Source organism: Hermetia illucens, chromosome 1 (genome assembly GCF_905115235.1).
Source record: "Hermetia illucens chromosome 1, iHerIll2.2.curated.20191125, whole genome shotgun sequence".
NCBI classification, from domain to species: Eukaryota; Metazoa; Arthropoda; class Insecta; order Diptera; family Stratiomyidae; genus Hermetia; species Hermetia illucens.
This window is the reverse complement of record NC_051849.1, coordinates 141,946,275-141,973,093: the sequence shown is the minus strand read 5'-3', so window position 1 is coordinate 141,973,093 and position 26,819 is coordinate 141,946,275. Positions and strand designations below refer to the sequence as shown.

The 26,819-nt window shown below is 40.8% G+C and overlaps 2 protein-coding genes across 6 annotated transcripts in view; both read right to left on the bottom strand.

Annotated features, from left to right (window-relative positions):
* Positions 1-26,819, bottom strand: part of LOC119646684 (dual 3',5'-cyclic-AMP and -GMP phosphodiesterase 11-like) — a 506,073-nt gene that overhangs the window by 259,143 nt on the left and 220,111 nt on the right. The window lies entirely within an intron of this gene.
* On the bottom strand, positions 727-1,710 carry LOC119646145. Its single transcript, XM_038046507.1, has one exon. It carries the CDS (start codon positions 1,708-1,710, stop codon positions 727-729), a length of 984 nt encoding a protein of 327 aa, XP_037902435.1.

The window sequence follows — 26,819 nt, the reverse complement described above, 5'->3', positions numbered from 1 at the left end:
ATGCTGATATTTCCGTTGATAATGCAATAGAATGGTTGACATTTGTAGAACCCTTGTCCTTTACAATACTTGATACTTGACCTTGCTTGGTGGCGTTGGCTGTTGTTTGAATTGCGGTGATAGAGGGCGTTGTTTTGTCTTGATTGTTGGCGTCCATATGTAGTAGAGTGTTGTGCTTCTTTCCACATTTAAGACAACTTCCTGCGCTGCATTGTGCACTTCGATGTCCTTCCCGTAGGCAGTTCAAACATAGCCTCAGCTGCTTGATTTTGGCTACTCGATCCCAGATGGACAATTGTTTAAAGGCTTCACATGTGTAGATTCGATGGCTTCCCTTGCAGTTTTTGCACTGTAAAGATTGACTGTCCTTGGTGGATATTAAAGCCGAGGTTCGGTTTGTATGTTTGTTTTGAGTCGTACTCCTCTTGTCGCTACACAAGGCCTCTAAAGACTGAAAGCGTCTTTCCAAAAACGCGAGAAATGCATCAACCGGCTGCAGTTCTCGTTGTGAAGTCAAAGTTTGTTCGTATAAGGCGTGCGTAACCTTGTCTAACTTTTTCAGTAAAATATGTAATAAAATGGGATCCCAACTAGCTATATTGATATTAAAGTTCTTGAGTCCTGCTAGACATTCCTTCGTAATGTCATGAAGTTTTTTCAAAGCACTGGGGGAGTCCGCAGTAATCATCGGCTGCTGTGTGAGCCTATCCAATAGCGTGGCTACCGTCAATCGTTGATTCGTTGATTGCTGTAGCGGTTTGTTAGCGTTGTCCATGCAATGTCATAATTTTCGTCAGTGATGGGCAGATGACGTATAAGTCGCTCTGCTTCACCCTTTAGATTGGTCTTCAAATACCACATTTTCTGAGCATTTCCCAATTGCTGCTCGTGGATCATCTGACGGAATAAGTCGTGGAAGGATTGCCATTGTGCATAATCGCCGTCAAAGGCAGGAATTGTCACGTGTGGCAAGTTGATGCTTGGAAAGGCCCTTGTAGCGGTAGCTATGCTAGGCTCTAGCTTTGAACGGCATTCAGCGAGAAATATTAAAGTGTCTTGAATTCGCTCTTCGAGGTTGAGAAAATTCTCCTCGTTGTACCCTAACTCATTTGGATCGCTGGAATATTGCCATATATTCTGATGGCCTTGACGCAACTCTTCCCAGTACTTTGATAAAGTAGCTGTCTTCAATTCGTAGTATGATTTGGGTTGTGCCTGTTCAACTGTGTCGATGCCGCTAATAATGTTTTCCACAGCCCGTATCCTTGATTGCTGTTGCCTTATTAGTACCACGACATCGCTGGGAAGCTCGTTCTGAGCATTGTTTGCTGCCGTGGCGGCCCTTGTATCTAAAGCACCCGTGTCTGATTTACCCAAATCGATATTCAACTTGGACGTGCCTTCCAAACCCTGAAGGCGTTCCGCAATGTCCTCCTTGTACTTGGTGTACTCGCGCTGCATTGAAGAGAAATATTGTTTCTCGAAATATGGATGAGCTGGAAGATAATGCGCTAACTCTTCAAGCTCTTCATTTCTCTCCGAAAAGGCTGTCCAGAGATTTTCCAATTGTTCCAATCTCGTCGTGAGATATTCCCTTGTCTTACGAGCTACCGAATCTTTCCGGTAGTTACTCAAAAGACGCTGAATCTCCTGGCCCGTCACATCTTGTTGTTGAGTAAGATTATTAACTTTCTCAAGTATCGCCTCCATGATTGGCTAAGATAATTCCACAAAGTTATTAACTCGCCTCGTGTCCTTTTAATGTTGTGATCGGCCGATCACGTCGGGGTCACCAAAAAATGTCTCAATCCTGATAGGTCCACTCGGTGATACACCGGGTGAGTCTCTCTTCTTGATCAAGTGAAACACCTGCTCAAGTCAAAACCAAGTAAAGTTCGTTTTCAAGTCTGTCTGTATGTTCATTGGGTGAAACACCGAATGAGTCTGTCTTTTCTTAATTGGGTGAAACACCGAATCAAGTTCAGTCCAGTAGAGTATATTTCCAAATCTTCGAAGTCTCCAGCAGCCTCACTGGAGAAGAATAAAAGGCTTAGTTCTTCGGGACTTGAAAATACACTAAATTCTTTATTAATTGTTCTCGCTTAAATAGGTACAAAAGTGCTTACGCGCTAATATCAAAAAGTGTACAAAAATGCTTACTTGCTATGAGAAAAATTACAAATTGCTTACATGCTAAATATGCGTGCATGCGGAAAATATTCACCTTGGATATGCAAATATTTTTTGCATGCACCGGATGCGCGTGCAGACGGTTTTTTTTACTGCAGCCTAAACACCCACCATATGTTTTCCTTCGTCGTAATTTCGTTGAGATCCTTGCACTCCACAATTATCTTGTATGTCAATTGCCTCACCGCAACCTCCTCACTTACGGAGCTACCATGTTCTGGTAGTTGAGCGTCCTTTCGTCCTGCGTCTGTCGAAGCTCCCTTTTGCGTTTACTGATTCTTGCCGCGTTATCTCCTCCTAGGCTGCCTACTGTCCAATCTCCCTTGAGTTTCCGTAAAATTTCAGTGTGACCTCATCTTTATTCTCGATAAAAAGGTATGCAGACTTTCGCTTTATAGTTGTCCAAGCCTTTGCTCCCATCTTTCATTTCAAACCCGATTTGAAATCCAGACCCTTGTAAGCTTTAGATCAATATCCTGCTTCCCTCCCCCTCCTCTTTATACTGTCTACAGTTTTCAATTTTCCACATCCAACTGAATTGTCGCGCCAACAATTATTATTATTTGTCCAGGACAAAGGCAACTCATCAGACAATGCCACACCTCTGCCCTGGAAGCAGCGTGACTGAAAGAAGCGACGGGTAGAAGTCGCTCCACCTGTATATAATCGCGAAAATGAAATCCGTCGTATGTTCAAACCTAAACTAGGCTAACGTGACTTTTTGAAGAGTTGCCTTTGCCCTGGATGAAACCATCAGTCAACTTTTTTAAAAAACTTGGGTTTTTAGCCTAGAAGGAGAGGTTCTTGGACCACAATGGAGGAAGCAAATTGGTTCCAGTACTCCCTGCATTCTTAAAAAAAATTATTATTAAACTCAATTACTCTCAAGAAAGCATTTCCATGGTTGACATTTTCAGCTCCTTGTAAACTCTTCTCTACTTCGACACCCATTGTCATTTGAAAGGTACTAAGGATTACCCTATTTGTTACTCGGCATGAATACGCAGAAAAAAAGCACTTATACACAGAAAGTCGTCATGAGCAAGCCATGCGAACAAGCATTTACAGCCCAGCCTTATTTCGTCATCAATATAATATAAAAACTTACGCTAAAGTATGGCTTCATATTACAAGCAAAACCTTTAAAGGATCTTGAAAAGTAATCGATCCACGGAACAAGAAGTAATTTCGTGCCACAACCAATGACCCTAAAAGGCATCAAAACTAACATCGATTGGTAGTGTCTTTATGAAATTCGCAGAAAAAATAAGCCATGCAGAAAGTGATGATTCCTATCCTAAGGAAAACCCTTTTTAAGCGGATAAAAAAGAATTAAAAAGAGAAAAGCTAGTATTGTAGCAAACTTTTAAATACCAATAATAAGCAAACCTGTCCCTTATGATTCTACACCAACCACTAAAATTTCGGCAATTGCTGAATACAATGTAACTGTACTTTCACTTTTGAAAACCCCCAAAGGGAGCGGTCTTAAAACAACATAAGGATATCAGAACAGATAGGACCATAAAATATTTTCTCTTATCGGAGGAAAAGGACTGAATTACTCTTCAGGTACTTAAGGTAATTAAGGGGGGTTTTCAGGTAAATTTCGGAAATATAGTAATATGCAATTATTAACTCTATCTATATCGGAATGGGATGTTTTTGAGGCGCAGATATACACACGGAATCTGCACCATTGTCATTTCTGAAACGAGACACGAGGCACACATGTTAAGCACTAACCCTCCTATGTTTCACCCAATATCAGAAATGAGATAAGTTTCGAAAAATCTCTAACGAACCACAAAACATGGAATATAAAATTTCCAGTCTATTACCGGGAGCACCGCGAGTATTCATTTCTGACATTTCTGATATTTTAATTTTCCTTTTTTTTAATGTTTTTAGTTATTTGTAGCCATTACTGGAGATAGGAATATGTATATGTATGCACTAATGAAGTTTGCGGGTAGTGCTCAATTCAGATGTGTACGTTAGTATCAACGATATCTAATCTGCATACATCATATATGTATGTTTTTGTGTACGGGGTAAAGTGGGAATCATCATTCAGATCCGTTAGATTAATTTAGATGCGTAAATACAAGTATAGATAGTAGGCAATGTTTGTTTATTTAGGACGAGTACCATATTTATGCCCTTAATATGTATGTGTATATTTATATCTTGCAGTTTGGCAATATATGAGAGAATATTTTGTAATGCTAGCTATGTAAGAATGGAAAAACTTGCAGAGAGTTCCTCATATAAAATGAACACAAAAGCTTCATACCCGAAGCGCCCAGCTTCCGATATACTGACTTGTTTCTTAATTTAGGAGAAACCAGGTCGAAGGGAATACGATTTAGAACAGGATTTTGCTACCAGACCCAATGATTACACATCCGATAGATGTCCTATCACATTGCGAATGGTTGTGTATGTTGTCATAGAACTGGAATTTCCCCCTGACTTTATTCTTCTACTCTTTTTAGTGGAAATAATGGTGTTTATAACGAATATTAATGTCCCCATGACCATGACTTCTGTACAAACTACAAAAAAGAAAAATTACACGCATTCAGTAGCAAAGACAGTAAAATTTGGGTCATCATCTAATTAGAATTTATTACGTCCAAAGACTCTCTTGAAAAAGTAGTTTTTCCTCATTTTTCCAAGTTCCCAGCAGATTCTCCTTTTATTTCCTAGTTTTTCTGGTTTGCGTTAATTTGTATTATTTCTTTACTAGACTAATTGCTAATTGTGTACATGGAACTGCACACTGAGCGTGAATACGCTTATGGAGGCTAGGAAGAAAAAAAAGTGACCCGTAAACAGGTAATTCATGGGCGTAGTTCTTCTGAAGAAAAGAGGATAATATTTTGGACAGGTATACTACTTTCCTTATTCAGGCATTATTTTGATTATAACTGGAAATGAACAAATTTTCGATAGGTTCGACAACTTTTAAGGAATTATGTAAGGCTCAACTTTCGTTTGTAATCTCTACCTAGCATTTGTGCGATACTAGGAACAATAAGCGCACTGGCCATAGTAAAACCACGGATATCCTTTCGATGAGTTTTGTCGGAACGTTTTGCAAAGTGTAAAAGAAACTTCCGCACCCGCCCCCTTCTCTATCATCCGGTAATATACTGACAACCGTAAATTCTTCATAGAGGAGCGTAACCATACTTGAGGACGGTTTGGGACAAATGACTCGCTAACTGAATTCAGCTTCTTGAATTAATTCAGACAAGTATACAAAATAAAGATGATAGCATTATTAATAATGACCAGGACTTCAAGAATAGGTGGCCATAATTCCGATTTAGGGTTGGCGTTCACGGATATAATCATTCCAGAGGACCAGCTGAAGAGCACACGCTTATACCAACCAATATGCAGTAAAAGCAATTCTCTCGGCGATAAAATTAACCAAGGCCTCGGTGAAATTCAGTTAAAAAAGTACTGACTGTAAACAATTTAAATTGTTGCAAACATTAAATAACTTGCAAAGTTTGGAAGGAAGGTTGGTTCAAAAGTATGTCTGCCAAATTTAAAAACAGGTCGGTATACCAGAAATAGACGCTTCGAGTATAAAGGTTTTGCGGTTATTCAATGCGGGGAATTTTCTATGGACGTTTTTTAGCACATACCTAAAAATTAAAAATACTCCTTCATATTATGCCAAATTTCCAAATATATGTGCATATTAAGGCACAAGAGGAAGAAATAACCTCTAAGGAAAAGCTAAAAGCTGTTGTCCTAATAATGGCAACAGAACATGAAGAGACCAGGAAAAGGATCTCATCTTGCGGCTGAGAAGATCCAGCAGGAGTAAAACTGATCACTTTCGCACTCAGGTTTAAACCTGACTTGAAGCGAATGATGCAGTGCCTGCCCAAAAGAATGGAATCTGCATACAATATAAGGATCTCTATAAAGAAATAAAAATAAAAACTGCCTTGAAGGAGCAATTTCAAACACACAGTTCTCCTCAAAAAGATGCACATTTAGATACTTCACAAAAGCATGTACCACCGGTATTGATAGATCGATGCAGAAGGTGTGGGGAAAAGGAAATTTTGGCAGAGAGTGCAATAATGATTCCAAATGCCTATTGTGCGAAGAAAAGTACGGGCCAGCCGGCATATTGCTAAAAGCGGTAAATACCCGAAATTTAGGCGAAGGCGTTCACTGCAATGAGAAATAAACCTCAATCAGTGCAGGGTGTCAGGATTTACTTGGGCGGACCTACGAATCTGGGATGGGAATTGCCATCAGAGGTGAACTTTAAAGAAATCGCCACGGTAACATATGGATCACCGATTCGACTCGTAGACTAGCGATATGGAAATACGGTAGACAAGTTACACAATGAACTATAAGTCAGACAATTAGTGACCTTGTATCGGCAAAAATAACTGATGTATATGTGTATGTGCTCCTATGCCTCACCAAGTCTAACGTTGCCTAAATTCGGCATGACAATATTCTTCTCGACGCTAGCAGGCGAAATCCAAAAGTGATTGGCAAAGACTTCAACGCCTGGGCCCTTGAGTGAGGTAGCGGAGAATCAAATGCAAGGAGGCGCAGTATATTAGAAGTTTTAGTGTATTTGGATATAATTCTGGTCAACGGGGATGTAAATACCTTTGGGAAAGGGCTAAATGCGCAGCGATCGCCAACGGAAATGCCTGAAAGACCAGCGGAAACCGACCACCAGGCAATCTTCTTTGAACCATCATATCCAGAATCAAGAAAGATGTCAGGCTGGTCTGCAAAAGCTTTAAAACAGGCACCTCTTCGGAAAGAAAAAATTAATCATGCATAACGATGTTTTTAATATAACGGCTCTGGAGGAAGCCAAGGTAGTGGGATACGCCGACGAAATAGCACTGGCTGTGGTTACAAAGCACCTTGAAGACGCTGAGTTATACTCGTGCGAAACAATCAGTGCTATTATTAGAGGGATCTGGTCTGACACTTACGGAGGGAAACACAGAAGCGGTCCTCATAACCAAAAACATTCAACTTGGGAGTCATATCATCACTTCTAAGCCGGCCTATAAATACTTTGAAACGATGACAGATGTAAAACTCGGTTTTAATCAACACGTAGACAGGGTGATGAACTCTAACACGTTGTATGCAGTCCCAGTATGGGGAGCAGCGCTGCTTGATTTATGTAACAGAAACTAAGTGCGGTCTACAACGGAACATCCCTAAGGGTGTGTCCTGCTTTCCGGCATTCGTCTCGGGTATGATGCCGAATGTCATCTTAGCAGACGAGATGATGACAAGGTAAAGCTCATGATCGCATTTAATCCGGCAAACGTTATTAATGATCCTTGTCCATTCTTTACTCAAGTGGACTCATACATTCCAATGGTAGTCCTGGATAACCACCGGGCAAGGGTGGCATGATGAACACGCATGAGTGGCTTCCCAGCGCAATAATACGACTAAATAAAAGTGCAGCGAAAGGGCATCAGGGAAAATCTTCTGGAAAAGCCCAATAGATCAAAGAAAGTCATGCTGCAGTTTAGTTCCCAAATTTAAGAACTTCAGCAAAATTCCCAAGAGAATATCTCAGGGTATTTCACTTTCAGCAAGATGTAATAGTTCCAGAGAAATGAACCAGTAGAAGATGAAGAAGAACTGGCTAGAGAAAATTACTAAGTCCTTCGAAAGAAGAAACGCATAATCGCCACTAGAAATTATTAAGCAAAGCCCATCGAAAACTAAGAAAGAGAAAAACGCAACGGAATAAAAAGTGAAAAGTACCCTACCGATTAGCATCGATAAGTGTCCTTAATATATACTTCATTTAGTTCGCTTTATCCTATCCGAACTGACAGGGTTAATATAGAAATTTTCTAACATTTTAAAAATGATCGTTAACCTTTTTGTTTGTTGATTTCATACTAGACCTGATCATGTTGCATATTCTTGAATAATTACAAAGCTTGAGGCTGACCAAATTTTAAAGCAGACGTTTACACGCAAATGATCGGAAGTGTTACATTTTGTGAAGAAAAAAATAGTAAATAGTTTCGGATCTCGGCAAATTAGGCTTTGAAAATAAAACCGAAAATAAAATCGAACTTGTCATCAACAAATATTTCGGCATTTCCTACAATTTCTGATAGAAGTTTGTGAGATACATAGACTATAGAAGGGAAGAGAAGAAAAGGGACAACTTTAATTTTGGAAAAGAGGAAATAGGTAAGTATTCGCCATCCTTGTAGACATATCCTTCTAATCAATCCAAGAGAGAGTGCTCTAGGGAATGCTGAAGAGATTTCCTTTATTTTATGGTGATTTATTATCTTAATATTCTCCTACTTATGTTTTAGTTCTCCTTGTTTTTTATCTGTGTTAACCAATTTTCTTTCCACTTTTTTTTACATTTCTTCCTTTCCTCTTTATTTTTAGTGTTTGCCTTAATTTTTTTTTAAGTTGATTATTGTTTTTTTTTGAATATTTCTGTCTTTTTTGATGAATTTTTACCACACTGAGATCTTTAATTTCATAAATCCCTCTTCCCCTCCTCCATACGAACTCTCGAAACTTAGGAGAACTGGAAACTAGCAAAAGAGTTATGATTGGAAGCCAGGGTAAGGTAGGCAATGGGAACCTTTAAGTTACTAAAATCACTATCAGTAGATGACATTTTCCCAGTACTACTCCTGGGAGGCCTAGAATCATCTTAGGATCTCTTCTGAGGATGGTCAGGAACAGCATAGCCTTAGGATAAATGTCAAGAGCACGGAGGCGGGCAAAAGTGGTCTTCATTTCGAAAGTGGGTAAATAGGATCTTTTCCCTAAATCTTTCAGACCAATTTGCGTATCGTGCGGACTCAAAACAGTGGAGAAAGTCATAGACAACTATTAACATTCTACACTAGTGTGAAAACACCTACCGGGCAGGAAGGTCAACCGAATCTGCCTCCCTCAGCTAAGGGATGCAACAGAAACAAAACAAATAGCACTGTTTGCGTTTTTGGACATCGACACCTGATCCGTAAGGAAACATCCTGTACTTCTAGATCCGCAGAATGTTAGAGAATACGCAAATGGAAGTCTCACTGCCAGCAGTGAGATTTGAAATACTACCTTCCGTACAACAGCCTAGCGCTCTAACCGCCGAGCCATCCGGACAGTGGAGTATGGTAGTGGAGGAACTACTAGAAGAGCTAACAAATACTGGAATACAAGTTCAGGGTTACGCTACTGAGATTGTTTAATCTATAGGGGAAAATATGGATGGAATAATGGACTAAGGGTCATTAGTACCTGGTACAGGAACGGTATCATGCACTAGGAAGTTTCATTCTGATCACCTCAGAACTATTAGGTTACATAGCATGGAGGTGAAACAAGTCAAATATCCGGGAATTACACAGGATCAAGAATTACTCTGTCTCTCATGTCGAAAAGCGATGAAGGCTGTGATGACTTGCAGGCCTATACCAGGGAAAAACTTGGGTTGCACCCCGAAGATATACACATACAACGATTAAGTACAGGGCGGTAATTGGGGCAAAAATAACTGAACTCAGCACAACAGGGAGTTACAAAAACTTTAAAACTGACTTGCGTGAGTTTCAGTGAAGGAAGGAGGACATGCCCAGTGGCATTAATAGAGGTCCTTCTGGGATTAACTTCTCTCGATCTCCACATACAGATGCAGACAAGGAGGACTGTCTTCAGAATGGCCGGGAGCATCAGTGTTGCGGGGTGCTGAAGGAAAATTGATAATCTTCCTAGATGGGGTCCCAAATTACTGATACTAAAGGCATTACAACGGGTTCATTTCGATAAGAACTTTGAAACACGTTATCTACGGACACTGCCTGCAGGTTCTATGTGGAGTGTGACGCATGTTCTGGGACGGTGTCCGGCATTTGTGCAAAGTAAGTCGAGGTACGTTTGAGAATACTTGATACCAGATTCCAAGTAGAAATATTGGAAGTCGGCTTGCTTGACATACTACAGTTAATAGGTACACTGTAGGGCAACGCAGGGCAACTTCCGTTAACAAAATAATAATAATCCTTCAATAGGCTTAAAAATGCCATGGTAGGCAGGAAACCCTAAAAGCCGCGCCTCATGAAGTGTGATCCTTCATGGATCTTTCCTTTCGATTACTGTACTCGGGTCCGGAGTTTTACGGCGCCACTCGCGACCAAGTCGTTACTCAGAGTGAAATTATGCGGTGTTTCCAACGATTAATTAATTGAAGTAGTAAAAACTTGTTGTTTCTTTTTCGTTGGTGTGGGTATTTATTCTTGCAAATACCGATATTTCGGGAACCACTTGTTCCCTTCATCAACGAAAAAGAAACAACAAGTTTTTATTACTTCAATCAAGTCGTTACTTCTTTTCACATTCATTCCGCGATATCGATATCGATAATCGTTAATCGGTCTTTAGATAGCCGCTTTTGCTCAGATTGTTTCCCAATCTTCCGGAGGTTAACAAATAGCCTGACTCACAATAGACATTCCAATTCACGAAAAATTCTGTTGAAGTGCATACATGCAAAATTAATGGTGACTTAAGAATTCACGGCTTATGCCCCGCTGAGCTGAATTAACCTCTTCAGCATCTCCTGACGTAGAACGTAGCGACCATTAATTTTTTGAATTACACCAGAAAAAATCTAGTCCCATGAAAGTCAACTTGCTCTTGTCGCGAGCTTCGACGTCTTTGAGTGACTGAGTATCTAAATTGTTATCTTTTCCGCCCCTCAATCCGCGAGGTCTTGTTCCGGTTTAAATCAATTACTGAATGTCTGCTGTCACATTCAGAAAATCACATAAAGTTTAAAGTTGGCACGCTAATTGAAGTGTCACCAGAAGTCAGTGGCGGCTTTTAATTAATGCTTGTCAACTAATTGTCGGCTTGAACTGGAGATGCTGAGCTGGACCATGCAAGTTGTTCGCTTGTCTGTGATCAATTAAAATGTCCACAAACAATCACACGATCTTGCCCTCCAGGCAATGAGATCAAGTGAGCAGAGATCTGGTGTAAAGTGAATTGCTAAATGGTTTCTGTCACTTTATTAAATGCATTATTGCGCTACTGTCCTACGGGATGACACTACAGAGGAGTCGGTAGGAGTAAATGTGCCAGCAAAGTGTCTAGAAGGTATTCGTTAATTGGCGACCATAAATGAAATAGTTGACGACTTGGCATTACTTGACAACTCCTGGCTTGCAATAAACCCCCCGCAAACAAAGCGGGAGTGGAGAGCAGATTCAGTTTGGTAATATCTACTTCTTGAAAGAATACGCCAGATTCAACTAATCCAAAAGATACAGAATGCTTAGATTTCAGATAACTTTCAAAACCTATTAAATGGGAGACGATAAGATCACCCTGCTATCATAAAATCGTTTCCTGATTATAATCAGGGTAGATTGCTTGCGTCAATTTTGAAGTCGAACTTTGTAATGCCCGTGGCTGCTGATCACGTTTCGCTTTTATAGTCACAATAAAAAAACCACCCATCGACTGACTTTTGTAGTTGTGCTAGTTGCAATAATACCAAAGGTAGCACATGCGAGTTTCCCATAATATTAACATAAAGTCACCAATCTTTCTAAAATTTTTCAAAGAATAGATTTTTTTATCTGGGAAGTCGTAATTAGAAACAAGTTTGCCCAGAATTTGACTGATATTGCTTGTATATGTCAGGTCGTGAGTAGGTTAATGAAGTGGTAGTTGGCAACTGATGATTTCCAAGTTGCTGAATAACTTGAGTCATCTTTCTAATGATCGTTGGAATGATTTGGGAATTGTTTGAAAGTTCAAATGTCCCAATAGTCATGACAATTAAAGAGGTACCAGATCGCAATCTACAGAATGGGTCCATGTTTGATTTAAAAATTTAATTCTGTTGCACCTTAATCAAAAGTTATTGTTTTCAGCGGCTATCTGCGAAAAAATTATTCGATGATAAAGAGAAAGTTAGCTCCTTACTTTTGGGTTTCCTGAAAAACACGCACTTCTTTTGTAAAAAATGGAATTCACGTTTGAAATTACTATACCCCATTGAGCATAGAATATTAGACGATCAGGGTTTTTCTTTTGCAGTTTAACATCACTTTTACTTTATCAGAGAAAGGTCCACCAATATATAGTACTTCTGACATTTGTCAGTCATTTTTACTTTTTACTAGGTTAGCCAGAGCAACAAGTTTTAGAGAAATTTCTTAGAATTGAAACAGTTGAGATGAAATACGCTAACATAGAACAACACCACCGTTCCTGATATACCCATCCAGAACCTATTAAGAGGCAATGCGTTTTCCAAGCCCGTCTATTGACATCATAGTCTCCAGATAAGCTTAAGGCATAATCCTTGTTCAATAGTATTGATAAGGTCGGTCGAACAATCAAGACCAGCTACTAATACGTAGGTAAAAAGATACCGATCTCACCAATACATTAGCAAATCGGCGATCCGATTTCCCTCAAATCTCCCTTGTACTCAAGGCCAGAGTAATTTAAGATGGCGCGTACCCGCATTGATTACATAGTCACCTTGCAGCCGGCTGCCGTGGGCAGGACAGCGTGTAGCATATTAACGACGTTTCCAAGAATAACGTAGGGTGGGAGGATCTGAAATTAGCAATGATTTCGATTCACCGCAGCAAATGCCTACGGAGACTAGAGAGCTAGCGGAAATGCAAGCTAAATCGTCCTGCTGACAAAAATGATCTTCGAGCTTAGGGACCTAGTAAAGTCTCTGTAATCTATGCTGACAACAATATTTCTCGCTATGAACAAGGAGCAACACACTACAGCGCTGATGAAGACAACAGAAGTATTAGCTAACTTCTTAATATTGCGCGAGCCACGTCAAGCAACAACTTCGTCATCCCGTCTCTCCTCCTGCAGCCGCAAAGCAAATCAAACAAGGCAACCGAAGCAGAGAAGACGTGCATTGAGGTTATCGGGGAGGAGCAACAAGAAGATCCGTTCAACGTCGTCTGTCGATGGAAAAAAAGGCAAAACGCAGGAGGTGAGTGCTGAAAGTGTAAGTGCCCTCCAAGTGGCAGTGCTTCCTTTGCTTCCAATACCTCGAAACCCAAGAAGGGGCAATTCCTCCAAATGGGGCATATAATATTAATGTATTATTGTATGTATATTAATGTGTAATATTATCAAACCCTCAAACTTTGAACTCTCCCAACAGCTAAGCTTTAAAGTGAAATACATCTTCATTCAAATATTATTTAGAAAAGGTGAAACCTGTGAAGGAAGTGCAGTGCTACAACTGCCAAAACTCAAGGCATGGCGTCCAAACTTATTCGATGATACACAGATGCATTAAATGACAAAAACCAATCCGCATAGGGAATGCTCACGACCCATGACGCAAGTTTCGCATTGTTATAACCGCAACCAAACTGGGCACTCTGCAAACTATCTCGAAAGCTTTAAAGAAATAGTACCTAGCAAGCCACTAGAAAATCTTTTCCTAAAGCACCTCCTGCGCTCAATAACGAGTGGCGTAAACTCACTGCAATTAAGCTCATGGACTTAAATATTGTCACATTTAACTCTGCGTTCCTGATCTCATTCGCCAAACGTGCTACGGTCCAGTTGTATATCGATACTCTGAAGGGAGACCTCTACTGCATTTCGGAGACTCATTTTATAAGCAGGCATAGCGTAAACTTCACCGGATATAAGACGACACCACATTTTTTCACTCACCAATATTTAGATGGTTTTACCAGATACCCCGATAAGGCCGGGTAGTCAATCTCTCCTTCGTTACTTCTTACTGTCTAACAAAGTTTTCAGACAGGTGAATTCCTGTAAAATATCCAGGTATGTATGACTCATTTAGCAATTAAATTTCAACTTTCCTCGTCTTCTCAATTTCAAAGAGTATTAACCACTAGCAGATCTGTCACTTACATAGACTGGGCTGGACTTGAAAAAATCGTCATAATCCGCAATTTGTTAGAAAAATAAATCGATGAAGCTATCATTTTGGCTGTCAATGACATCAACGCTACTACACGAAGAAACACCAAGCCGATAAGAGTCGCTGACGACTACCGTAAGGTGCCTTCTTTTGCCGTAGGAGCCGGCTTCTGACAAGATCTTTGCAGCAAGATTCCGAATCAGATTAAGAAGTATTGTGTAGTCCTATGCACCAGCGACGTGGAAAAAGAGGTCTTTTATGAACAACTACACGTTCACAGTTCGCGAGAGGTTTGTGATCGTGATGGGTGATCTGAATCCTAAAGAATCCTAAAGGCGAACGAGGTCTAAAACCAAGACCAAAGCATGTTGGGAGTTATTCACGAGAAACTAAGATCGAAGGAGTGAAGAAGAGAACAAGGAATGCAGGGAGACATATCGAGGCACAGTTAAAGATTGATTCAACCCCACAATACAATTTTTATGGCGGCCCACAGGGAATGTGAAAGTAAAAGAAAGTGAGTTTAGAAAGTGAAAGTCTCATTGTACTTAATGGCAAGGCTAATGGTAGGTTTTGAATCTTTACACTTTCCAACTTTGTCTGTCAGACAGATAGGCAAACAGTGGGACAGTACCGCCGCATCCTTGTACCCTTTTTATATCAATGTTTGGTGAGTTCTATTTGGTTCGATTCAGCCTTCCCACTCTATGGCGGCAGCAACGCTAGGTTTACTTAAGCATTCCATCTTCCAATGATGGAAAAAATGCAGACGGTGCGGTCTGCAGGAGGACAATCCTCAATCCTCAATCTGTGTCTGCTTTCAGGACCGCCATAGATGATGCAGTATTCACCATTTCGAGAATGATGACCGTGGATTTCTTGGCGGTTGAGACGACGAACATAAATGTACAATATGAACTGAATCTGGCTTTTTCCGCAGCTGAAGAATGCCGGAAGCGACAGATCTATAAATAAATGGCAACAGCGGTGAAAATGCCCAGGAAAGGGTTGGCCGGTTTTGTTAGTTTGAACCGGGGGCAAATATCACAATACGATCATTCCTTCTACTCGGTCATTTTACCTGATTGTCTAAACTGCGATGGAGTCCTGGAACTAATGCGGCAAATGCCAGCAAGTCAGGAGGATTATAATAGAATGAATTCCGTAATCGGATGTATCCAAAGTAAATTACAAAAGGCAGGGGAGATCAGGAAAGCCAGGTTAACGGGTAAACATTTTGACACACTGGCTAGCCCAGGCCAAGTTGCTTTGGCGATTTCCACCTCCTAAAAGAAAAGGCAGACAGATATTAAACCACTTTCAACAAGGTTTTATTTTCCACAAAACGTTAAGGAGTGTTTCCATTTGGGTAAGCAAAATCGCTCTGGTGTAGATTCTTGAAGTCAAGAGATATTGAAAAAGTTCATTTTATACATTCCAACTTCACTAAGCCTAGTATTAATTTTGTGGGAAGAACAGACGGGTTCCAAGAACTGGATTTGATGCAGAATTTCTAAAAGCGTTCCAATGTACATTTTTCCTTGACATAAAGTATCATGCAATAAGGTAGCATGATTATGGACAACGAGTCTCCCGCCGATAATTTACTTATCCCTTTTTAACAACGCCCGCTATTATTGGAAGAATTTCGAGATTAGCAACATGTGACTGGAGAAATAGACAGGTTGAATGGAGGGCATCAAGAAGCAATTAATTTTTAATTGGTGGGCTGGAATGTTATTCAGTTACTACACCTCACCAAGGTTGTTAATGAAGGTTAGTTAATACAATTTAGGTCAAGGTCTTGAAGCGTAGTAGAGCACGTGAAGCCTGTAAAAGTACAGTAGAGGCCAATATGGAATCCGCTGAATTCGCTAATAGTAAGTTTTCTTGACAATTAAGAAAGGATAACATCCCACGTTCGGAGATCAAAGGACAGTGCAAGTCTTAAAAGCGAAACGGTGGAATAGCACCCAATATGAAGCATGAAGCTCAGAAATCGACTGCTGAATCAGCACAAATAGCTCCCTTTCTATACAACATTCTCCCTCCACTTCCACGTAGTTTTCGGTGGGAGTTCATTCTTAACTAAAAATTTTAAATCGGTACAGAGGGGCAAAGAAAAGGAACAAACGATTTGCGCAATTTTTCATGGAACGTACGCTCCCTGTACAGATTGAAAGCAATAGATGTGCAATGCAGGAAATAGTAGTAGAAATACCTGTTTTTGCGCGGAAAGAGATCCCCAAACAAACGTGGGTCTCTCCAGATGGGACCACCATTGACCATGTATCTGTTTAATCGATACATGTCAGGGCGTATAAAGGAACCAATATAGAAGTGGATCATCATCTCGTTAGCAAGATGCCTCGGGCTCGAATAAAACATCAACTCGAATCGGCTTTGAGAATTATGCGATAGTAAACAATGAAGCTATCCACAGCAAAGTCCTTCATAACTCCTACAAGGGGGGAAATGAATGCCACAATAACCACGCCTATTCGATGTCCTGGAAATGAAACCTCTGGAAAACTCACATCCAGACTCGGCTCCAGTCGCGAAAAAATGTCGAAACAACTGGTAATCTAACAGCAGAACTCAGAGATGATAGCGTGAACCAAGAGGCACCCAAGCTTCACCAATAACTCAATAAGTATATACACATTTAAGCATACCCTGTCGAGGCAAAGAGAGAAATCTGATTTCCGACCGCATGGATATACTGCAGCGATGGGTTGAACATCTGCTCAATAACCGAAACACGGCAAGTGGGAGATCCCGTTAACTAAAGACGACGGGCGGGAAAATGTTGCCACTTCTAATAATAGAAGAAACGATTTTTTCAATTCAACGGCTTAAGAATCATTAGTCATCAGGAGTCGATTGAATTACGTCTGAACTGGCCTGCGTCTTAATGAAGGTAAGACGAAATACGTGGTTGCAACGTCAGCAACAAAACCGAAGACCACGACCTTATTCAATAGCACTAACCAATGGAAAACGATAAAGATCCAAAGTACGACTTAGATAACTTTGAACATTTTTCTTATCTAGGGTATTAAATCACAATCCACGACAGCGGCAAATGCGCGCGGCTAACTTACAAAAATTGCTCCACTCGAAACGCCTCACCATAGGATCAAAGTGCTTACTTTACAAGACAATTATCTTGCAGGTGCCTATAAATTCCCTGGCATTCCCTTCGCATGCAAGACAATAATCGTCCAGAGAATTTTTCGTCCCCTACAAAGGATAGATGACAACCTAGACAATGTTGCAGTTTATCAACAATTTTACCCACTTTTGATTGAGGTCCTAATTTGCGCGGGTGAGGATATCCCATCCCCGGTAGAAAAGGAAGATATAACCGCTGCGTCAGATGGAATGATGGTGGATGATGAACATCCCACGACCAATTGTTACAAAATAAAGATAAAGAAATCTTGCTCCCGATCTTCTCAACATAATCATTTCTAAGGGTAAGTATTTGGGGGTTCAGGGCTACTAAGTCCGCGTCCATTTGATGTCACAACGGACTAAAGCAATTGTCCCCACTTTTTTGGTCTACGGACTCCTCGTTTGGAGCTTAGCATCCAAAGTTCAAAAATCGGGACCACTTACGTTTTTGTCCATGGCAGAAACAACTCATGAGACGTTGCCTCACCCCTGCTCTGGGAGTTGCATGACCGAGCGCCTCGTATATGTTAACGTCCTTTTTTCATACATTGTCCAGTCTAACATCAAGTGAACACGGGCTGAGAACCTCTCAATCTTCAAGCAAAAAATCTAGCTTCGGGCAAGCTTTGACGGATTTAGGCTGGTTATAATTCGTAGCCATGTTCTGTTTTCGAATGTATAATAATAATAATAACAATAAAAGGACTGCAATCTGCAAATCGCTTCTGACGAACTGCCCCTGCCCTAGACGAGGCCCTAAGCTGTTTTCCTCGCTAAGGTTTTAGAATCTACATCTCCAACTTAATTGGACTATTGGTAAATTAGCATAGTGTGAATTAAACGAAAAGTATCTGTACAATTCATTTTTTCCCATAGACGACAAAAATCGTACCCAAAGTACCACCACCAAGAACAAATCTTTTATCATACTTCATTTTGTTTTATTCCTCATTACCCTTTTCGTAGCTATAAGGTGCCCTGTCGACACGTGGCGCGTGGGTTTCGTTATCAAGTACACATATCATTGAGATTACTCGATGTAAACATAGTTTTTTTCCCACATTTATTACGGAAGAATCCCCGGCAATATACTGTTATCAAATGTCAAAGATAGCCTATTTCCGGGACGGGAACTTTTCAAGAGTTAACTCTACAATTTTCGATACTCCATAAATTTCTCCGAGACAATGGAATCCACTTTGTTTTACTTTCGGCTTCAGAGAATCCGCAGAAAACAACTGCAACTGAAACACAGTCTAAATATATTAATTGATAAAGATGAGATGAGATGTCCTTTTAATCCACTCTTCTTTCTTGTCAAAATCTATTGATGAAAGAAGATCCTACGAATTTCAACCGGCAAAAACGCTAACCCGGTGCTGAATTAACCCACTGTAAGTGATGTAATATGTATTATAGATAATTTATCTAGTACATTGAATCACTTCCCTAAATATGTAATCCGAAAAACTTCCTTATCCTTTCATCGCATATGCCACTTTACAGCCTCTAATCTAGAGTGATTTGTCAAAAAGCACCTGAATGTTGTGATTTATCATTCCCATCACCTTCTCCCCGAGCTTACGTCAATCAATGAAAAAACCAACAAAGTCGGCATTCGACCAAATTACGGCGCAAAAGTAATTAGAATAGAAAAGGCCTAAACTGATTGGATTTAGCGCCCGCAGATAAAAAGACAGCTTGTCAAGATAACGCAGGAAAATAATAAACTGCGTCATGTGTGCATTTATTCATACAATTTAGTTATACGGGAACCCATCAGGGTGTACTATGCGTACAATAACATTCTATTCATTAATATCTACTTGATTCCGATAATGATGTTCATCTTCGGGAATGTTTACAACAATAATATCATCTGAAAAATCTGATGATGTTAAGATAAGCCACCAACATGGCTTTTCCGATACGATAACGATGTCAAACATTTCTGCTTTAATCCTTTCTAGTATATTTGATTTCGCCCTGATCAACGCTATCTTCGACACCGTTCTAGCCGAATAACATTTTATATTTTATCACCTTAACCACTGCGCTTAAAGTTTTCTCAATGGAGAAAAAGTAAGATTTAAGATGAGTGTAACTACCAACGGACTCCGTCTAGCGTCTAAAAAAAACTCTAGCGTCTAGAAAGAAAGGGACGCGAATCCTTTATCTTAAAATGAAAATGACAGTCAATGTCTCAGATGCAATGGCAACAATAACTCGTGCTATAGAAGAATCCATCAAGGGATGAAATGACTGTAAAGGACATTTACCAATTCTCACGGGTGTCGGATATTTAAGAATGGCGAACAGTGGACACAAGTTAAGAGTTAAACCTTAACCGCCCAGGACCTTCTTTCAAAGACTGCACTCAAAGATAATTTCAATTCTCAGTGCATCAAAGTTGAGCCGAAAATATAAAGAAATTAAAGGAAACAACCTTTAGGCAGGCTAAGATCTAGCCTTGGATTCAGATGATTGTTGTTGAGGTTAAACTGAAGAAAGCAAGTGGTCATGTAAATGGATAGTGGAGAGGAGTGGGAGGATGACTAATAGGTCAGCTGAGCATCGCAAAATACTTTTAGGTAGCTAGCAGACACCTCCACTGTGCTACTTACCTAATGCAGGTTACCCTTTTTACAAGGATGGCTGAGGTATTATCGGGAGACAAATTTAATTTCAATAAATCAGATGTTAACAAAACAAACGACCTGCAGGAAAACTTGCTTCTTATACCCCGCCTGCCATTCCTTTTTATTAAAATCGGTTCAATGTCTGTCTGCTTATCTGTTACATGCACTTTTCTCAGAAACGGCTATACCGATTTATACGAAATATGGTGGGAAGATGGAAACTGTGAACGCCCGGGCATGCATTTTTTTACGTTGAGATTAAGGGAGGGTACATACAAAAGGAGGGTTGTAAATTTTTCGATTAGTACTTTGCCAGTTTAGTTTTAGTTTAGTTTACTGGGGGGAGCCGCAACTCCGAACACTCAGGCCATTGTTAGGCCCATTGTACTATCCCCGTAAATCGCCTATTCAATGGCTTCCCGCCTACGGTGTTCGCAGGCTTTAGTGAATCTGAAACATTCTCCAGAGGCAGAGAGTGTGCAGATTCTTCATTGAAGAAAACCTTGCCAAGGTGTCTTCGTCTGAGATCTAAGGATGCCGGGCAGCTGCATAAAAAGTGCAGGGCCTCCTTCTCACATTGGCTGCACATAACCGAAACCACTACCCCAATCTTTTCCATATGGTAGTTTAAGGAGCAGTGTCCCGTTAAAAGCCCTACGAGGGTTTTCATGTCCTACTTCTTAAGGGAGAATAAAAATGCCGCTCTAGTGGCCCTAGGCTTTTTCACAAGTAATCTGCAAAGGCTCATGGCCATTTATCGACCATTCTTCTCTTTCGGTGATTACGACAGTGTATGTCTTTTCAAAGACGAATCTGGAAACCATCAGGGCTACCGGATGTTTTTCAAGGAATTTCCAGATAGACGCATGACCGTGTGATTGGCCGCCTTTCCACGCCCCAATGGTATCGAGCCTATATGCGTCGTTAGCTGCTTTCCGTTTCACTTCCAAGTGAATGAGGGGTAAATTTAGGATAGCTTTCCGCAGCAGTCGGCGTAGTACTCATTGTTCCAGTAATACTTAGGCAACCAAGTCTCTGAATCAGCGTTAGCAGCTTCCTGCTGTTAGCAAAGTTCAGTGTTAGCCACCAAACGTTATATGCATACATCAAAATGGGTTTTATTATGGATGTATACATCCAGAATATCCATTTTGGTGAAAGCCCCCAGGTGTTACCTATCGCATTCCTACATTACTAGAGCAATCGGCATGATTTCTGATATTGTTCCTGGATATGGTGCTTCTACATTACCTTAGAGTCGAAATGTACTACTAAGTACTTGACTGTTTGTGCCAGCTGGATTTGGGTAGCGTATAGCTGCCCCACTTGACGTTCATAGTGAACATAACTAGCCAATCTTCCTAGCGTTGACCGTGAGTCCATTGTGGAGGCACCAGCTGTGGATTTCATGCAGAGTGGCATTCAAGCTGGTCACATACTGTGCCCGCAAACTTGCCGGTAATTATTACGGCTAGGTCATCCGCAAATGCTTGCGCGAAGACTTTTTTGTCCTCCAGGAGCCACAGCAGGGTATCCATTACCAAGAGCCATAACAGTGGAGAGAGAACCCCTTCCTGCGGGCAGCCCCTGAGAGATCCTGCTTCATTAAACTTCTGGCCGACCGATATGTGGATTTTTCTCCACTCTAGCATGTGGAGCATCGAACTGATTAGCAGCGGCTCGATTCCATGCTGTCTTGCCGCATCACAAATTGCCGCGAATGAGGCATAATTGAAGGCACCTTCGATGTCCATGAATGCGCCTAAGGCGTATTCTTTTTAGAACATCGTCTTTTCAATTTTTGCCGTAAGTTCATGGAGTGCTGTCTCCGTGGATTTGCCTTTCTGGTAGGCGTGTTGCCTATGGTGAAGTGGCCACTTAGGAATGTGTGTAACTCTTATGAACCGATCTACTAGTCTTTCTAGTCCTTTTAGCAGAAAGGAAGTTAGAGTGATCGGCCGGAAGCTTTTTGCGTCTGTGTAGGTGGTTTTCCCTGGTTTAGGAATGAATAACTCCTGCACATCACGCCATTTAATTGGAATATAGGCGTGTGCTAGGCATGCGCGATATATATTCCGAATAGGTAGACCCAGGGCATCCATTCCCTCTATTACTAGCTCAGGAATATTGCCATCCGGACCTGCTGACGTGCATCTATGGAACGAGTTAAATGCCCCTTTCACTCGCTCCAGTGATACTACTTTGCATGCCAGATTCCAGCCTCTCGGTTGAGGGCTCCATGCACTTGTTCGCCCCGAGATTAGATTTTGGATACTGCCTGGAAAGTGCACTTCAAACAAATGGTTTACCGTTTTTCATCGCTTTCTGTGTACCTCCCGTTCTGTAAACGTAAATAACCCAGTTTCTGGCTACGTTCTTTAACCAGAATGCGCTTCAGCTTTGAGGTTGCCTCAAGAGAGTTAGTCTCTTCGCAAAAGCGTCTCCATGATGATGGTTTAGCCGATCTTATGCTCTTCTTTAGAGTCTTCTGCGCCTGCCGATTCCAACTAGAGCCTGAATCACACTTCAGAGCATGATTGAGGCGCATCCTTGTCGTTCTCCTCTGTTTTGTCAAATCCGAGATCCACCATGGTGTTTTACCCTTTTTTGGCATCTTGAGTGGAGAGCTTTCTTCGAAAACTTCTCTCATGTTAGTTGTAGTTGATTTGATGCGCTTCCCAGTGAACTTGCTGCCTAGCAGCAACCTGGTGAAAGTGTTGAGGTTGTTCTGCACACCAAGCTGTTCCGGAACCCCAGCACTATTCCGCTCTTCTTCTCACTTCCAGAGGAATCGCTTTTTGATCGATGAAAGCTCAGAGACCCTTTTCAAGGTTAGTCGCGCACCCTCCCACACATCGTTAAGTGAGGAGCAGTACTGCCTGAGCCACCCGTTCGTGTCTTCGTCAGCAAACTTCAGTCGTAACATTTTACGGTATACATCTACTGACTCAAAGCAAAGCGCGGATGTAGTCCTTACAACAGTTTAATTTTAGTGACATGTATTCGAAAGGCGGGGAGTGCAGGTAGTGCTGATTTCTTTAATGGACCCATTCTCAGAAACTACCAGACCGAAAAATCTTTAAAAAAAAACCATGAAGCCGCTCCTATGTTCATATCGATGTCTGCTTAAATTAAGTTAATGATAATAATATATTTCTATATTTTTGGGGAAATTGACGTCGTTCTAGCACGGTGCACTATTTGATTCCGATACTCGTGGAATAGGGAAAGTAACGATAAGAAAATTTTGTTAATGCAGAAGCCAAATGGCATTTGGCCTATCTGAAGAAAGGAATAGGCCTTCAAAAAGGCACAAGGAATAGGCCTTCAAAAAGGCACAGGATAGAATTGAGTCTCTAAAAGCAGAACCTCCCAAGCAACTCAACTACAAAGGGAAGGAAGTCTTAGGTAGCATAGGAGTAAAAATAGTAGCCCAAGCAGCCAGGCTGGAAAGGAGCTTTCGGCATATGCTAGAGTTGATATACTAGGATTACACATGGTACTTCCCCAAAACCGCAACGATAGAGGCTGGGAAACTTCTAAGCCTAATGTTTGGCGAAAATGGGGAAATCTATGCCCGACTGTGGAGAGCAAAGCGGAAGGTAATGGCGTATCTACAAGTTTGCATAAATCCCCAAAGGAATCGTGAAGTTATGGATGCCGAAAAAGCAGGAACGAGCAACGAAGTAGATCTGCTGCCTACCAAGAAGATGCTAGATGATCTTCCGCGGAATTTCGTAAAGCTCAAGGGGCACAGCGTGCACAGGCAAGTTGTATGTCACAGAAGCAGGAGGATGATACGCTGACATTGGAGAAGTTCAACCATTCATGGAGTCAATAGCCAGTATTAAGATAGCATACACCCACATTTTAACATGCAAAAGTTACGTTTGTAGTAATTGCAAGAGCAATTTGAAAGAAAGACATTAGAATAGTGTTGGCCCAATAGCCCTTGGTGTACGAGAAGTGAATTCATTGCCTACATGAAAGAAAAACGAGAAGTTCTGTCATTTTTAAATACAAACGAGACTTCGTTGACAGCAAAATTCTGTTAGAAGCAGATCATCTAGAGTCGTGCCATTGAAGTACTACACAAAAAAGACGACATCCGGATTCCAGAAGAGTGAGTCGTTCGAATGATAAGGAGTTGAGGGATAGAAACGGTATTGTTGCTTCCCGGCTATGACGCCAACGTACCAAAGAAAAGCAGAACTGAAGAAATGAGTACCTTCTTGAAATTAACTAGTAATAGGTAAGAATTACACCAAATTCTAAACATAACCCTGTGGAATGTTGGACTAGGAGCTGGAGAGTTTCGGAAGAACTCTTTATTTCGGATCATACACAATCAGATTTGTCGTTGAGGTCAATTCAAAAGTAGATAGAATAGTAAGGAATCCAATGACGAGAGACGATGCAAATGAATCAGAGCCTTGAACCATGTTAGAGTGCTTCATTGGAGATTGTAATGGTACACTGCATGGCTACGGTACTCTATAGGAGGGAGTGTGATCAACATTGTGCTCGTGAGTGATTATTACCTTGATTTGACTCAGGTATCCGGCATTCAGTCACGATATAAATCCCTTTGCCACCAGTGACATTTTGGACCGCGACCTTCCGCAAAGCGCTTTACCGACTGGGCCAACCGGATAAACACAGACCAGGATACCTGAGTAATAATATGGCTCATCTGGCGATGAGTAGTGATATCAGAAATGAACTAGAACTGGAAACAATGGTGGAAGAAATGAATACAGTTATCATTAGCACGTATGAAACCAGTTATTTGGTTAAGGTTGTTACCCCATCAGACGTATCCTGGTGCAACAACCAAGATGAGAAGGGAATGATCAAGGTAGGAAAGCGCATCGGCGACATAAAATGAACTGTCCAGAGACCGAAACGCTCGTAGAAGCGTCCGTACAAGATTTCAACCAAGGACAGAGCAATATCCGTTCTCTGTTTGCAAAACGACGATAGGACATTTACTGAAAATGAGGGCAGTACTACTTTATAGAAAATCAAAATAAGACACAACGGAAGCAAAAAAGGAAGACAAGAAAAGAGCGAAAAACGTATGTGGAAGATAGTGTAAGATGGAGAACCTGTTGCTAATAATACCTTCCCAGCACGAGAAATCCTTCGTTTCATTTATTTATTTATCTAATGCACAATAAACGGTTGATTCCCTAATTACTTATCGTATATACATATAGAAAAATACACTGCCCAATAACTACATTTTTCGGAGGAAGTAGAGAAGAAAGTACTAAGCTATGAATGAATACATATATCGCATAACATTCTAGGCAAAGGGAGAGTTGAAGTAGCACAAGAGCTCCACAGCACCTCAACGATTAAGGTTGCGAACATTGTGAATGTGTCGCGGCTGTGTATTATGGAAACTTTTCTTATGATCATCAAGCTGTTACAAAGGACACATACATCAGTCAAAGATCTTCGATATTGTAGGAATGATAGCCTAAGGAAAATCCGACGATCAGGATAACAAGTGTAGGGAAGATCATCTTTAAAGTTTAGGGATCAAACGAAACCCCTTTTGAACATACCCAATTGAATGGCAATCTTAATTATCTTAAGGCGACCGCATTACGGATACATATTCAAGTACAATGCCGAAGATGAAATTATAAAGGATAACTGACGAGTGGCTACCCTCAAATTGATTGAAGAACTAGGGATAGAGCCAGAAATTCTGGAAGCTCTGGAAGGTCGGCGTTTCGTGTACGACAGTGAGAGCCTTGAAAAAGGCTGGTTATCCAAATAGTACGCGGGTATGCGGGAGATGTTTTTGGTGAATAACGAGTAGCATTTCCTTATATTAAGTGACAACTTTTTCCGAAGACTTTTCTGATCAACAGATGAATCAACAACAGAAATCGTCTGCTAATAGAAAAACTAGGACAGAAAATAAGGAAGGAAGTTTTATGAGAAGTGAAAACTGAAGTAAACGAGGGTCGATCTATGAGGCACTCCGATGAGGTAAGAAATGCAAACCAGATGTAACTAATAAAGGAACCTTGATTTACTTTATCACTTAGGTAAGATGTCAACAAGAAAGTTGATGAATTTCAACAGATTCGTCAGAGTCAAGTGACCGCGTTGAAACCCATGCTACTCCTTCACAACGAAAGGCACTGAAAATATAGCATAAATCTTCAAGGATAAATGTGAGGACACAAGGATATAATAGAATTGCACTGAGGCTAGTGGCTAGTGCAAGAGGGCGAGACTGGGTCTAAATCTAATTTCTAGGAAGCATAAGCTTGATAACTTAAGAGCTATTCGTCTACTATACAAAGATGAAAAAGAGGCCACACATTTAGGAGGTTCACTAGAATACTACTATGAAAGATGCACTTCTGACATATGTGTAAATATAAAATAAAGCCCCAAAAGTCTTAAGGACTTGTAGGTCAGTAACAGGAAAAAAATTGAGGTGCACCATGAAAATAATACGTTGGACATACCCTGCAACAGTAAGGCCAATGATTGCCCACGGGGCAGTAATCTGGGCGGGCAGAACCAAACTGGCTATAACAATCAGGGAGCCACACAGCCAGCCGAATTACTAATTCCAAGCGATAGCATAACAAGGAATGCGATAAGAACTTTGCCCTGTTACTCAGTCATGCCCCAGAGTAGGAGGATTGCTAATAACCATCAAAGAGGCATAATAGTTCTTCAGAACGCAATGCAATCTATCTTAATATTATTAATGCTGAGCTTGCATATGAAATCGGAGGAGTTAGTGTCTCCGTTCAAATTTCATTTGTCTGCAAACCAGATACCTGGAATCTAAAACACCCATACACGTGTATGTAATAGTTGAT